The sequence below is a fragment of the Acomys minous genome (assembly GCF_964271855.1).
Source record: "Acomys minous genome assembly, chromosome: 19".
Classification (NCBI taxonomy): Eukaryota; Metazoa; Chordata; class Mammalia; order Rodentia; family Muridae; genus Acomys; species Acomys minous.
The window spans coordinates 32,095,586-32,110,907 of NC_140499.1; the positions used below are offsets into that span (position 1 = coordinate 32,095,586).

A 15,322-nucleotide genomic window follows, 5' to 3' on the forward strand; every position below is an offset into this window, starting at 1 on the left:
CAGCAAGCACAATCTGGAACCCCCCCCCCCCCGCCATAAGCCAGCCCCAAGTAGAATCAACGCCCCAGTGGAAATTTCTAGAGCCCGAGAGACGAAGCCTCTCGGTAGAAGGTGGAGCAGCTGGTTAAGCGCTACCGTCTGCATCCACTCTGCACTTCCTGAGTCTCAGTATGCGTGTTTTTCTAACTTTGACTTTTTTTTTTTTCTTCTTTACAGCCAACATGCTAGACTTGGGCAAATCTGTTCATCCGCTTGAACATGTTCTAAAATTATAAACCAGAATCGACGCGTGCTTGAGAACCTCACGCTTCTGCTCCACACACCCTCGGCTGCGTCAGAAGCCAGGCAGCTGCTGGCCAGGCTTGCGAGGCCTTACCTGAGCTGGTGGAGGCTGGGGACTTGCTTCGCCGGGAAGGTCCTGGGCTCTTCGTTGTGCCCCTGCGGGATGCTGATGCAATTTTGGTGTAAGAAGTGGATTTCACCACGCGACATTCTGGGGGAAAGAATGAGAAGACACATGAGGATTGCGGGGGACAGCCAAGCCGGGGACACTCCAAGCCTCCACATTTACATTACTTAAAATAATGTTGTGAATAATTTGGAATAGGCTGATAAAGGGGTGCTTTTATTGGTTTTTCTCTCCACGGACCCCTTCAGTTATCTGTGCTTCTGTAATTTTACCATGTTCCTTTTTGTGATGGAAGATTCTGCCTCCCTAGACAGTACATCGTCCTGGGTCCTTCCTGGGATAACTGTGCATCTGTATGCTATGTGGGAACTATATAGGGTAATGCTGGGGATCAGGTATTATCACTCTGTTTACAAAGACATGGTGACCTTCAGTGCATCACCGTGAAGCTGCTGGAGAGCTTGCTTCATATATATAAAATTTTTCTTTCTGTGAGGGTGAAAAATAATCTTGTCTATATTTAAATTCTCAGCTTTCGTGTTCATTAAACTCAGTGATAAGTATTGCAAATAATGAAGAATTTCTTATTTTTCTCTTCATAAAAGGTCTGGATTAATTATGACAGGCAAACACACAATGTCTTGCTTGCAGGAATCCATCTTTAATAATTAAAACCTAGGTTTTGTAGTGTTAATATATTACATTGAAAAATATGAAGTATATTAAGAACACCCGATAACCCATGATCAAATGATGCCTCATTTTTGAAAGCTCTAGAATATTTATCTAATCATTTATATTTTTAAAATCACAATGAAGTTAATCTCCATACTGGCCTGTAGCTAACCCTTTTCTTCTTTAGTAGTTTCTGGGAGGGGGCGGAGTGCTGGTTACTTTTTTGTCAACCAGACACAAGCTAGAGTCATCTGGGAGGAAAGAACTTCGATTGACAATATGCCTGCATCAGACTGGCCTGAGAGCAGGTTTTTAGGACATCTTGATTGATGACCAATATGTCAGGGTCCAACCTGTTGTGGCCAGTGCCATCTCTGGGCAAGGCGGCCTTGGGTGGTATAAAAAAGCAAGCTGAAGAGGCACGAGCCAGTAAGCAGCACTCCTCCACAGTGTCAGCTTCAGTTCTTGCCTCCAGGTTGCTGACCTACTTGAGTTCCCCCCTTGCCTTCCCTCAGTGATGGTCAGTGGTTGGCATAGATAAAAGCCAAATAAACCATTCTGTCGCCAAGTTGCATGCAACCATGGTGTTTATCACAGCAACAGAAAAGCAAACCAACTCATGGGCCTTTTCAGCCTGACACTTGGAAGCTGTTAAGCATTTTACCACAAGGAATATTCTAGTTTATTTAAGCACTTAAACTTTAAAGTAAACTGCTTTTAAGCATTTTGTTACTATAATCACCTAGTAGCACCCCTGTCAGTGAGCATTTAGTCACCTGATTATTTTCTTCATATACGTTTAGTCCTTGAAACTTGAAATTCAATCCTTAGTAACTAAAAGGATGCATTGCAAGTGCTCAAAAATATTTGCTGAATGAGTGGGTTAGAAGAAGATAAGCATTTTTTTTTTTTTTTTTGCCCTAAATCATCTTTTTAAAAAATTACTTTTATGTGTTTGGGTATGTACCGTATGCATGCAGTGCCCATGGAGGCCAGAAGAGGGCATCGGATATCTGTGTCCGGAGTTAACAGTGGTTGTGATGGCCATGTGGGTAGTGGGAACTCAAGCCTTGACTGCTGAGGCACCTCTCCAGCTCCCACGGCTCTTCTTAAAAGCTCTTGTGCTCTATCTAGTGTTTCATTGAAATCATGCTTTCATCAGTGTATGGCCGTTTTCCTTGCGTCTTGTCGTGGCTTAGCATTATTGTTCTTTTGGAACTGTTCTAAACACAACTAAGAGCTCATTGCTTAAAAATCTAAAGTGGTTTTTACTGCCAGCAATGGTGCAGATTTTTTTTTTAAACATACATACTCATCATGTATATTTCTTCTTTTGCAATGACGTATTAATGGCCTTTGATTGCTTGAGATTGAGAAAGCTTTTCCTTTATTGGCTGGTAAAAAAAATATGTGTCGTACATTAAAATTTCATTCTTTAGTCTAAACTTTTATTCTTTAGTCTGTCATGCATAAAATGATGTTAGTAACACGTTTCTCTTTGTTGGCAGCTGTTGAAATATGTTAACCTTTTGAATGTTTTCACGTGTAGTAGTTAAAGAATGGAGTCTGGGGAGGGCTGGTATTCTTAAGGTCCTGGCTTTAATTTTCAGAAACACACACACACACACACACACACACACACACACACACACACACACACACACACCACATTTTAAATTAAGAATTCACAATTCCAGATCCAACCCTGATGCCTGGCTTCATGTTGAAAATATACTTTCCTATCCATGTAATTTGTCATTTTCTAAGTTCAAAATATGTTTTTCCCCTTATCTACTTTGAATAAGGTGTTGCCATTGCCTAGTAAAGAAGAAACAGCTGTCAATGCCACAAGACTAGAAATGATAGATAGGACACAGAGAAGAGCCTCATTCATTGGACTGAGGGAATATGAAGAAGAAAGATTTAATGGAAGGGAATGATAAGGAAGAGGAAGAAGAAAAGGGGACGAGGAAGAGGAAGAGGAGGAGGAGGAAGACAAGTATTCTGCTTTGGTGTATAAGTTTGTGTGGTCACTCTTGATTTTTTTTTTTCCATAATAAAAAGGAGAGAGAAAGGAGTCTGGGCTGTGATCTACTGAGGATCAGTCCCCTCTCTCCCTGTGGTTACTTGGCAGCACTGCTCTGGCCGGTCCAAATACCTCACTGTAAGACTTGTTTCTTGAAAGAAAATTAATAGAGGGTGGGAGGGTGGGACCGGGAGGAGATGAGGGAGAGGGCTACAATCAGGGATGTAAAGTGAATAAATTAAAAACAAAAAATCATAAAAAAATAATAAATAAATGAAACAAACAAAAACCCAACCAACCTGCTCCTATAGGTTTCTCAATACAAATTCAAAGGAGCGAAAAAGAAATCCCAGCAGTAGAACACTGAAGATACAATCAGAAACAATGAGTTCATTCACAGGATGTGGAGGTTTTAATTCACAAAGCAGAGCTTTGGAGCCAGGGAAGAAAATCTCAAATTAGCTGTCCTCACAACTGACAGTATATTCTGGAGTTTGTCCTAGATTTTGGACATCCGCCCTGTCTTCTGGCAGCGCATTAGCAACTAAACTGAGTCACCACAGTGTGGCTGGTCTATGGGCAAGCCTCCAGTTACATTTTTATCAAGTGCCCACTATGTGCCAGGCACTGAGGGTTGAAGGCAGAGTGGTGAACAATACAAAACTGGAGTTTGCAACACCAACTGGCAGCATAGTCTTTTTCTCTTTTCTTTATCCCCCCCTTTTTTTGTTTTGCTAATTTTTATTTCATAAACTACAGCATTTGAAAACTCTTAGTTATTCCCAACAAATTGCTGTTGAATATCTATAGATTCTTCCAATTTTAAATAAAACTCAAGGCTGTAATGAAGGCAGGGTGACTGGGGCTCTTCATTAAGATCATGGGCTTCAGTTAGCTAGCAGGAGTGAGTGGTCAAAACAGAAAGTTACCAGATGGCACACGTTGTTAATATAGCCATTTTTGAGTTTTAGTTATGAATTCCAATGTTGGCTTCAGGGTTTTCTTGTGCTGTTTGTCACAGGGACCAGGACTGCTTGCTGTAACTCCAGCTACCAGCACAACAGAACCAGTCTTATCACGCTAAGTTGGGATTCTTCCAGCTACTAGAAATATACTAGATAGCGTATTTAGACTGCTTGGAGAGAGCCAATGAAGGCATTTCAAAAAGTTGTGGAACTTAGTCCATACCATATTATTAACCAGTCAAATGGAGTTGTCCATTACTCTGCCTCATTCCCTTACTCTGTAGAGAACCACCTAGAACGTGTATTATTAAGGAACATGGAGCAGCTGCTCAGCAAATAAGACCTAGTTTGGTGGGATTTGTCCTTTGAGAACTTGTTTAAACTCCAAGTGTTCATCAAACCAATCCAGACCGAGCATCTCAAATGACAGAAAACCCTTTCGAGAACCAAGTAGCGTATATGTCAGAACCCTAGTCTCCAGACTGGTGATTTATTCCCATGCCCATAAGTGATATTGGGTTTTAACTCTACTCTGTCCATTTGTGACAAAATCCTGGAAAACTTGTATCAGTGACCAGAGCCAGGGGAAGACGAGTGAGTAAATGAGTATGGCTCATGAGAACAGTGGCAAGAAACTAGCTGAAAACTCAATATGCTAAGCCCAACTCTCTACCAAACTGCCCACTGTGCCATAAAAAAAAAAAGAAAGAAAGAATAAACTCACTTTAAGAGGTAGAGCGATACGGAAATAATAATAATATGAGGACTGTGGAACCTGAGAGATGGTCACTGATAGCAGAAATCTCAGGCCACGTGCGCCCAGGGAAGAGGGAGGCTCCCTGAGCCACACTGGGGATTAATTTATTTCTGGAAGTTTGGGCTGAAGAACAGAAAGAGAAACAACACAAAATTACAGGAGTGGCTTCTTTTTCTCTCACCAGGGTCAAAATAAACCCAGTTAAAGAATGTTGTGTGTGAGGAGAGGGTGGGGGCAGGGAGTGAGGAACAGAGTCCTCTAAAAGCTTCCCAGTTTAAATTTTAAGGTTTTTTTTTTTTAATTGGAATTATATTTTTGTAATGGTAGAAATGTGCCATGAGGAAAAACCAATGATGAAATCCCATAGAGTGGATGTCAGGATCCTGTCAGTTAAGAACCACAGTGTGAAATATGAAGGATGATCTGACCTAAAAGGTCAGGAAACACAATGCCTTTTTGTTCACATAAAGGACATTGTCACTGTCTCTAGAAATTGTACTTCACATAACATATGGGTACATCTACCCTTCAGCAGTCACATCTTTTATTATGTGGATTACAACCTTGGACAGTACTGGTCAGTTCTGTAAATGGTTGCGTGTCCTTTGTGGTGATGCTGAACAATTCAGAGACTTCTCATGCCCATACTGAAAGACGATTGTAAACCAGACTTGCTCTCAGAGGTCACAGACTACTGAGTGTCCACTTGGATTTTGGGATGTGTGGGGTATGGTTTCTGCACCGCACCATATATATCAAAATCCATGGACACTGAAGTTTCTTATGAAATGGCATGCTATTTAATATAGCCAATATATAGCCTCCTATGTACAGTTTATATAATCTCTAGGTTAGCTGAGCATGGTGGCCCACGGTTTTAATCCCAGCACTTGGGAGGCAGAGGCAGGTGGATCGCTGTGAGTTTGACGCCAGCCTGGTCTACAAAGCAAGTCTAGGACAGCCAAGGCTACACAGAGAAACTCTGTCTTGAAAAAACAAAACAAAACAAAACCAAATATCTCTAGGTCAAATAAGCTATAATGGCAATGCAAACTGTGGTTATATGACATTATTGTAATAATAACAATGAAGAAACAGGCCCGTACCTGTGGGCATGTGAGTGAGAATGTCCCCCACAGGCTCGGGTGTTTGAGGAATTGGTTCCCTGTTGGTGGCGTTGTATGGGGCTTAGGAGGGTTTTTCAGGAGGAAGGACATCCCTGGGCGTGGGCTTTGGGCTTTGAGAGTATGTAACCTTGCCTTACCTCCATTTGCCTCTCTGTTTCCTGCTTGTGGTTCAAGCTGCAAGCTCTCAGCTTCCCACTCCCATGCCTACTGCTTGCTGCCAGAGCTCCCTGACATAACAGACCCTTCCCTTCCTGAATCACAAGCCTCAAACTCTTGTTCTTCTGTTGGTTGCCTTGGCCATGATGTTCTGTCACAGAAGCAGGAAAGTAACTAATACATCCCACTGTAGCCCACGTTGTGGTTTGGATCTGCAGTGTTTCCAGTGGTTCGTGTGCTGGATGGCTTGTCTCCTGTTGGTGGCGCTTTACCACAAGCACTGACCTCATCAATGAGTGGACCCGCTCATGCTGGGTGGACTATCGGGAGGTAGGGCCTGATTAGAAGGAGAGGCCACTGTGGACATGACTTTATTGGCCTTATCATGTTTCCGATTCTTCTCTCCCTTTGCTTCCTGGATGCCAGGAAGTGAACAGCCAGTTTTCCTCTTTCTCATCTTTTCCTGCTGGTGGGGGGGGGGGCGAGGGGGGCTCTGCTTTACCTCAAGCCTCAGAGCAATGATGTCAGGTAATCATTGACTGAAAGCAAGGAGGCAAAATAAATGATTCCTCTTTCAGTTGTCCCACTGATGAATTTTAAGTTTCTCAGTTCTGAGGATTTAGCTAAGGGATACAAACATGCTGAACAAGTGCCTCGCCACCATGCCCCATGCCTAGTTACAGATAAAACTTCAAAAAAATTCCAATCCATGGTTTTCTTGGTAGAGCATGCACACATGGAAGACCAACTGTGTAGTTGCTCCCAAAGGTCAGTGTGCTCAAGTATGGTTCTGAGTATGATGTTAGGGGAAGACGGTGGTACCAATGATAGATGGGGCCTAGAGAAGGTCCTTAAACCACTGGGGACATATCATTAAATGGGATTGTGGGATATTATTCCTGTCCTCTTTCCGCTTGCTGGCTTGAGACATTAGTTTGTTCAGCCACATGCGCCATCTATGGTAGATCACTCTTGTCAGAGGCCCAAAGCAAGGGGCCTCCTTTTTCCTCGGAATTTCCAGAAACATAAGCCCAAACAACCTTTTCTAAGCTAACTGTCTCAGACATTTCTTTACACAAACACAAAGCTGACCAATAGGTACAAGAAACCACACACGGATCATGGTGGCTGTGAGTATGAAGACTCCCCTACTTTGGAAATGTTTCTACCTAACTCTTTGGGGTGGGAGCCATCATTCACCACACGGTCTACATGCTCTGTACTGATACTCACTTTGCAGATGCCCTGAGGATTTGGATAGATAGAAGTTGAAGGTTCTCTCATTTTAGTGAGGCCACTTAGGGAATTGGCAGGTTTAGAGAGACAACACAGATGGTGAGGCATGGGGAACGGTGGGACATAGTCATTGGCAGTGTTCCTGCTGGTATGAGAAACTCCACCTAGTCACATGCTCCCTGCACTCAGAAACCCACCAGTTGGTAGGTAGGCCGAAGAGCTTCAGAAGGCACTGAGGGATAGAAATGATTCCAGATTGCACAGCGGTGCCGACAGCGCACCTGAGCATCCACGGCATCAAGGGGTCACATGCACCTGCTGCAGAATCTTGACCAAGGCGCAGGTGAACATCCCTGGTTGTCTAGACAACTGTGCCTATGGGCTGTATGCTGGGGAGCTAGCACTCTCTAAATAAAGTGTTATCTCATTCTAAAACCAGCCAAAAAATTAAAAGCTTTCTTAGGCAGAGGTCTCTCCATGTATCTTATCTACATTTAGTCGTTTTGAGCTGTTGAGATGATTTGAGTTCACAGAATCTATTATGAGCAGTAGATGCTTTGTGCCTGATCCTGATGACAAAAGCAAGAGCCCTTTTAATTTGGCAAAGGTACAGAGCCTCCAACTGGAATAATATTCATCTCCGCTCCTATATGCAAAAGAATCAGGAAGCACATTTGGTTCTAGCAATTTTTTTTTAAGTGGCACAAACTCTTGATGCAGAGAGGGAGAGTGAGAGCTGGCAATGCTACCTGCCAACTCTCCAAAAAGTTGCCCCGAGATGTTCATGTTCTCTGAGTTGGAGGAAGTCTCTGAGAATGTCAAGGTCCTCGGTGGTTACTCAGTTGACCCTTGGTTTCAGGAACACTTTCTCTTTAGAAAGCTGAAAATGGCTGTCTGGCTCCCCCAAGCCCTTCCAGTGCCTAAAGGATTCATCAACTTCTGCCTCGTGGATGTTGATGCCTGACCACCCTCAGACAGTCTTCAGCTTGCCTGGGTGGGGGAGACAAACAGAGCATGGCGGGGTTCATTGAGGACTAGTTTTCTTGTTATGGTGATATAATAATTTTCATGCTTCGTGGCTGATCTGAAGGCAAATGAATGCTCCTTGAAAGAAGGTGCTATGTGTCTCTTCCCAGCTGTGTGGTCCAGGATGGACTGAGTCCCAGCCCGTGCTTTGGCCCCACCTAGCTTCTGAGTCCACACTGACACTTCAGTGAGACTCTATCACTGCTGCCTGGGAATCTGAACAAATGCTAATTCCCTGGGCTCCATAGGCAGCATGTCTGCAAGACTGAGACATGTCAACACAAAGCATTTAAAAAAAAAACAAACAAAAAAAACAAAAAACAAGGTCTGGAGCAAACTGACTTGGAGGCAAAGGCATCAGCTTAGTGGTTTCACAGGAGAGGAAAAGATCCAGCAACTGAGATTTTAAAAGTGTCTTCTAAAAATATAGACACGTGTGGCTGAAGTGGCGTGTCTAATGGTGCCGCACAGTTTTCAGAACACCAGCTAAGCATTTCAGTCGGCGCCCACGTGCTGGCACACCTCGTGACTACCGAGGCCCTGGTGAGAGCTGAGACATTGTGTAACATCTGTGAGAGGCTGCATGGCACGGGCATTTTCTACATTAACACCGAGAGTTCCAACTCAGATCTAGTGTTTTGGTAGCATCAGTGAATCCCTTTTCCAAATACTTCCCCATTCCCCCAGTTAACTGAGAGAAGCTAATTTCTCTTGTGTTAAAAGTCCAGAGTTGTGCTGTCCTGGGGGGGGGGGGGGGAGGCGTTTAGCTCCAGGAGCTCCATTCTGTCTCTTCAAGTATTCTCCTCTGTACAGTCCCTGTGGCTGGCTCAGCTCCCTGCGTCTCCATTTCAGCCTCAGAGGAAAGGAGAGAAAAGAGGAAGGCCTCAAAATACCAAGAAAAGCTGTATCTCCTCCCGCCAGAACTTCATTGTCTGAAATGGATGCTATCATTTCTTCCTCCCATATGACCAATGTGATGGGGAACTGCCAGTTGATAGCTGCATCCTTGGCCTCTTCCCACTAGATACCGTCTTCCTAGCTGTGATGACCATATCTATCTCCACACATTGCCAAATAGCCCAATGGCAGGGGATCTGTTCTCTCTGGTTTGGAACCATTGCTACTTATCTCCATTAAGCAGCATTTTCTGGTACAGTCCTAAGTTAGTTCTTCCTTGAAGGAATTAATGAAAGCATTGCTCATCACCTGCAGTGGACACCACAACAATGCGTTTTTGTACTCTTTCTGCCTTCTTGGCAACACAAACTGGTTCTAAGGCGAATTCTTTCACTGCTCTTTTAGTACTGGATGGCTGCCTTGCTCTTGTGGTTTCCTCTTGGGGAATTGGAATTGAGAGGTCACAGAGGCACAGGGCAGAGACACAACTTCTACCCTGCAGTTTTGCAGAAGAGACAGGAGTACAGCCTAGGATCAGCCACACTCTAAGCAAGACATTTCCTTGACAGATAGTGTGTGTTATCTGCAACCATCCTTTTAGGAACGAACCCCAAAGCAGAGATCCTGGGCCCCTGTAGCTGATTCCATGCAGGAGTTAGGGTGATAAAAAGTTAGTCCCCTGCCTCTACTCACAGCCGAAGGAGCCGAGCAACTGCCACCACATCAAGCAGCCCTCAGTGGCCGGCATCTAAGTAGTAATGACAGCTTTCTCCGTTTTGTCACCACTGCCAACTTAGGACTGTCAAGAGCTGAGTGGGCCTCCTAGCCACTCCCAGAAGATGCCCCACTTCTAGACATCCTGACTGCAGCTTCCCCGCACAGACAGCCTCCACAACACGGCACACCTGAGCCTTTCCTTTCTCCCACCACAGAGCTCCCTTTGCCTCTGGCTGCCTCTGAGTTTCTGCCAAAACGCAGATGGTGGAGGCTCACTCTCTGCGATGGTGAGCTCAGAATAGACAGATTTTTCTTTTCTCACTTACTCGGTTCTCTTCTATTTCTACCACACACATGGCTGTCCCACAGCCGTGACAAAAGCATTGGGGACCTGGGAGAACTCACATTCTCAGTCCTATCTTGGACTCTTTTGGCCACGTTTGATATGCAGATTTGCATATGACCCCTCTCCCTCTCGAGATCTTTAATTCACTTTTAGATGCAATGACCTCTATTCCACAATGAAGGTAACATTTACAAATTGGTATCTTTCACTGGCTGTTATTTTATCTACTATTATATGCATGAAGTCACTTCGGTAAGAGTCATTTTAAGATATTTTGGTCAGGAAAAGGGTTGACCTTTCAATGACATCATTCTTTTGTGGAGTGATCTTCAAATAACCTCCAGGGAATCTGCCTACCATAGTGCCTCTCCTCTCATATTTCCTTTGGGTGTATAATTTTAGTTGCTTAAGTGTGCTAAGAATCCTTGTGTCTCTAGGTGTGCCCATGTGAAAAACATTCCCTCTCTACTGTGAACTGCTCCTGTTTAAACTCTACTAAGCTCACATCTATTCCACAAATATTTTCTGCTACTTTAAGAGCTGGGATGTGATTGCTGATTGATCAACAAGGTACCTACTTGCTTGGAATCAAGTGGTTAAAAATGACCTGTAAACGGGAGAGGTGACAATCCATGCTGATTTTTAAGGGCTTTGCCAAGAATTAAAAGGCTAGCAAACCAGTGCTCCTCTGCACTGGTGGCCAGAGACGGTGTTGGGACAGAGAGGACATTGAAACTTTGGACACAGGAAGAAGCCAGCCTTGAGTAGATGGGAGAGAAGGGAAGAAAGTGAGCCCCAGGACTTTCGTGGGATCTTGCTGTATTTTAGGTCCTATCCCAGACGTTGGAATAGGTTTTTAAAAAGCACTATTCCTGTCCCTTCACACTCACACTGGAACTTGGAAAGGGGTCATCTACACCTTCAGAGAGAGAGCCCCTTAGAATGGTAGACTCCAAACATCAGTGAGCGTGCCTTGAAGATGCCTGTGAAAAATCAGGATGGTAACCTAATTGAGCATGAGTCTAGCAGTCTATGGATCACGTGGAAGCTGGTCCTTCGATGGCAATACATAAAAAGTAAAAGCTCTAGAAAAGACCAATGACAGGCAGAGAAAATGTCTTATTTAAGGAGCAGTATTTTACAGTATCGGGTCCACTCTTCGAGGACAGACTTATTTCTGAGTTATTATGCAGCATTCAGTTTCCCAAGCCCCTTGGAGGTATTCTGGTATTGTTGGTCTGAAAATTTATTTATTTATTTTTTTTATAGAATTCTATGGGTAGCTCAGATAATCAGGGAGGCTGAGGGGAAGTGCTTTTGTCAGGAGGCTCTCATTCAAGGAAGGCTCCACAGGTTAGTCTGGCAGGCATGGTGCCATGCAAGGCCTTGTTCAGATTTTACAAGTCAGTTTCGGCAGAAGGGCCCAGGTTCTTGTTGATAGGAAGTGTTTGTAGCTAAAGGAAGTTTCTAGAAAGGCCCTTACCCTCATCCAAATGTCCTGGGAAATGGACACCAAACTTGACTAAGAACATGAAGGATTCTATATTTGAAGAGAAGTCAGTCTGGCCTTCCTGTGACAAAGGACTTCCAATGGGGAACATGAGGTTTCATGGTCCCTGCTCTCTTGCCTCAAGGTAAAAACAAGGATTGGGAAGAAAATTCTTCAGCTAACATCATCTTTGAGCCTACACTGGCATCAAAAACTCGGTTGAGAAGTCAAGATGAAAGCCCCAACTACAAAGCCAGGAATAAACATTCGGATTACAGTGAAGAACAAAGCCTTGGAATGTGGCAAGAGATGACAAGGCTGTTACATCGATTTAAAAGCATCATGTGATATGAAAATTGATGCAAATCCACTTAGCAAAATTTCATTTAACTAGTGTTGGGGAAAGAAATGGGTGATATAAATGTATATATTTGGCAGAAGGCTAAAAATTAAAAAAAAAAGGATCTAATTGGGCATTTCTTTAAACTTTATTTTTAAAAGACTTATGTTTTAGTATTTTCATTTATGTGTGTATGTCTGTGTGAATGTATGCCACACATGTGTGGATGCCCGGGGAAGCCAGAAGGTGTGAGCTCACCCTAGTGCTTGCGTTCTAGGTGGCTGTAAGCTATCTAACGTGGACACTGGGAGTTGAACTAAGGCCCTGTAATGGTTTGGGTGTTGTTCTAAGCAGGAGCAAACTACAGACATAAGAACCTCTTGGGGTGTCGAAGAAGTGCATACCCCCCCCCCCCCCCCCCGCACACAGTAAAACTAAGGAAAGACTCTTGGTGAAAGAACTTCAGTGCTAACACATAAGCCAACCCTCATTTCTGAAAGCAATCTGAGAATGGGCCCACGGAGCACCACCAGAGAAATCAGTGCTGCACAGGAGTTAGTGTCCTGTGAGCGCGCTGTGTGCTTGGATACTCTTTGAAGAAAGCAGCATGCGAGAACTCAGGGAACGGGGACGAAATAGTCTTCCTGTTCCTGTAACTCCATACAGGAAGCGGACAATGCCCACATGGTAGGACAGTGTTTGTCGAGTGTGTCGATGGTCAACCAGACACTTCCATCCCAGAGGGAGTGGCAAGCTGAGTTATTTCACCTAAAGATTAAACTGGATGGGGCTGGAGAGATGGCTCAGAGGTTAAGAGCACTGACTGCTCTTCCAGAGGTCCTGGGTTCAATCCCCAGCAACCACATGGTAGCTTCCAACCATCTATAATGAGATCTGATGCCCTCTTCTGGCCTGCAGGTGTACATGCAGACAGAACACTGTATACATAATAATGAACAAATAAATAAATTAATTTTAAAAAAGATTAAATTGGATAAAAAGCACTGATAAAACCCCACTAAGTCAAAGCAGAAACAGGGTTCTGGAGAGACAGCACATGGGGGTGTACGCATGTGCACATGTGCCCACTCATGGGGGGGGCAGAGGTAGGAGGATCGACAGAGACGGAGAGATGCACGGATTGTTCTACAGTTAGCAATGACTGGAACAACACACTGACTAGTGACTAGTGGTCTGCAAGGGGACATTTCAGGAGGTAAGACACAACACAGGAAACTTGTTGCGGGTGGCAGAGTTAGCCAAGCTGTTGAAATGGCTGAAACAAGTAGAAATAGGCATTTATAGCGACTGTCTCATCATTTGACTGGGCTTGCTCACTGAAGACCCTCCAAGGGGGCTTTGAGTACCCTGTAGGCCCAAACAAAAGAGAAGCCAAGTTGCAAACAGGCAACATATCCACCTCATCTCCGATGTTCAACTGTCAGGACTGTTTATTTGGATTTCTGCCTGAAGTCCTAGCAGGCCACAGCAGCTCTGCACTTGAGTCTTAATCCTTTTCAAGGAGGCACTGATTGTCTAGGGAGGAATGATGAGAAAAAAAAAAGGAGTTCTAGAGTTCTGCCTTGAGGAGAGGCACACGGGATCACCTTAAGGACAGTTTCCAGGCTAGCAGGATGGCTCAGTAGGTAGAGGTGCTTTCCGCTAAGCTTGATGACCCCAGTTTGACCCTGGGGACCTATATGGTGGAAGGAGAGAAGCAGTGCTCACAAGTTGTCATTTGTCCTCTATATACATGGCACGGCATATACATGGGTGTGAGAGTGCACGCGTGGGTGTGCACACATGTGACACACACAAATATAAAATAAAATTTACATATCGTAATTGATAGTTTTTATTTTGTAAAAATGAAAACCAAGGTTACCTGTGATCTAGTTTGTGTAATGGAGCTGGATAATGCTTTCTGTTTGTTTATTTATTTATTTTGTTTGTTGGTTGGTTTTTGAAACAGGATCTTGTTATCAAGCCTAGGCTGGCCTTAGCTTGCCAGTTTCCCATGCCAGCATTGAGAGTCCTGGGACCAGGCTACTTTTGAACGCACAAAGTTACACCTATAAAAAACATGCTCAGAGAAACTATGTCAACAAATTGTGAAACTTAAATGCATGGCAAAGTTCTGAAGTAAAATAAATCTATCAATGATTTTCTTTTCTTAACTTCTTTTACAGTTTTATATGTGAAGGGGACATAGTAAGAGTGGGCTAATTCTTGGAAATAATTCTCTTGTGTTTTTCTCAGAAAACTAAGCATCTCCTGTACCCACGTTGCGCAGTAGGTACTGCAAATTTTCTTATTCTTCCTGCTCAGTCCTCATGACTTAACTTTCCATCTAAGGAGACCTATTCTTCACCGCTCACTGCCTAAAACAATGACCAGTTGTACAGTTTAATTTTAAAGGAGCCTTTTAATGAGCTATCGATCTCTTCCCCTTCCCCCTCCTATTCCAAACAGCAGACATGAAATTACATCTCTATACATGCGATTAATCTCCAATTCAGAAGTGAAGAAAAGAAGAAAAGGTTAGGAACATTTAAAGCCTCTTTTTTTTTTTTTTTTTTTTTTTGGTTAGGAGAAAGCAGGTTTTAGGTTGAAACTGTGATTTATCTCCTTTAAATCCACTTGAAGATCACCTTTACAACAAGGGTCAAATGTGGCTTGAAATGAATTCCCTGTGCGGTACTTAGGCAGGCCCTGGGTTATAGCTTTTCAAGGCTAATAAATACTGTAACCGTGTGACGGCAGCCATTTAAATGGCTGAACATAGGATTTGGGAGGGATTGTGGTCTTTCAATGAAAAGAGTCTGGTTAGAAGGGAGACATTAGAGTTGACTTGTGGCCAGACTGCTCGAAATCAAATGATATTCAATTTACGTTTGGCCTTCAGCCACCAAATAAATGAGTCATTACTGCAATCTGCAAGGCTGCTGTCTCTGGCAAAATGATTCACAAAATGAGTTTTGGGAACAGACTTAACATCTTCAAATATTTACTAGGTTAATTGCAGTTGTATGCAAATCCCAAGGCCAATCTGTATTCTTTTAAGCAAATTTGGTCTTTTATCTCCAAATCAGAGTCTCAAACCTCCTTAATGGTTTCATACGGAAATGTTCACTTTCAAAAAAAAATTAACTGAAG

The 15,322-nt window shown here is 43.5% G+C and overlaps 1 protein-coding gene across 7 annotated transcripts in view; it reads right to left on the bottom strand.

Annotated features, from left to right (window-relative positions):
- DCLK1 (doublecortin like kinase 1) overlaps positions 1-15,322 on the bottom strand; it is a 286,204-nt gene that overhangs the window by 85,533 nt on the left and 185,349 nt on the right. For all 7 annotated transcript variants that reach the window (XM_084768719.1, XM_084768720.1, XM_084768721.1 and 4 more), the window contains exon 5: positions 377-493. In XM_084768719.1, the coding sequence (XP_084624845.1) occupies positions 377-493 (117 nt within the window). The remainder of the gene's footprint in view (positions 1-376; positions 494-15,322) is intronic.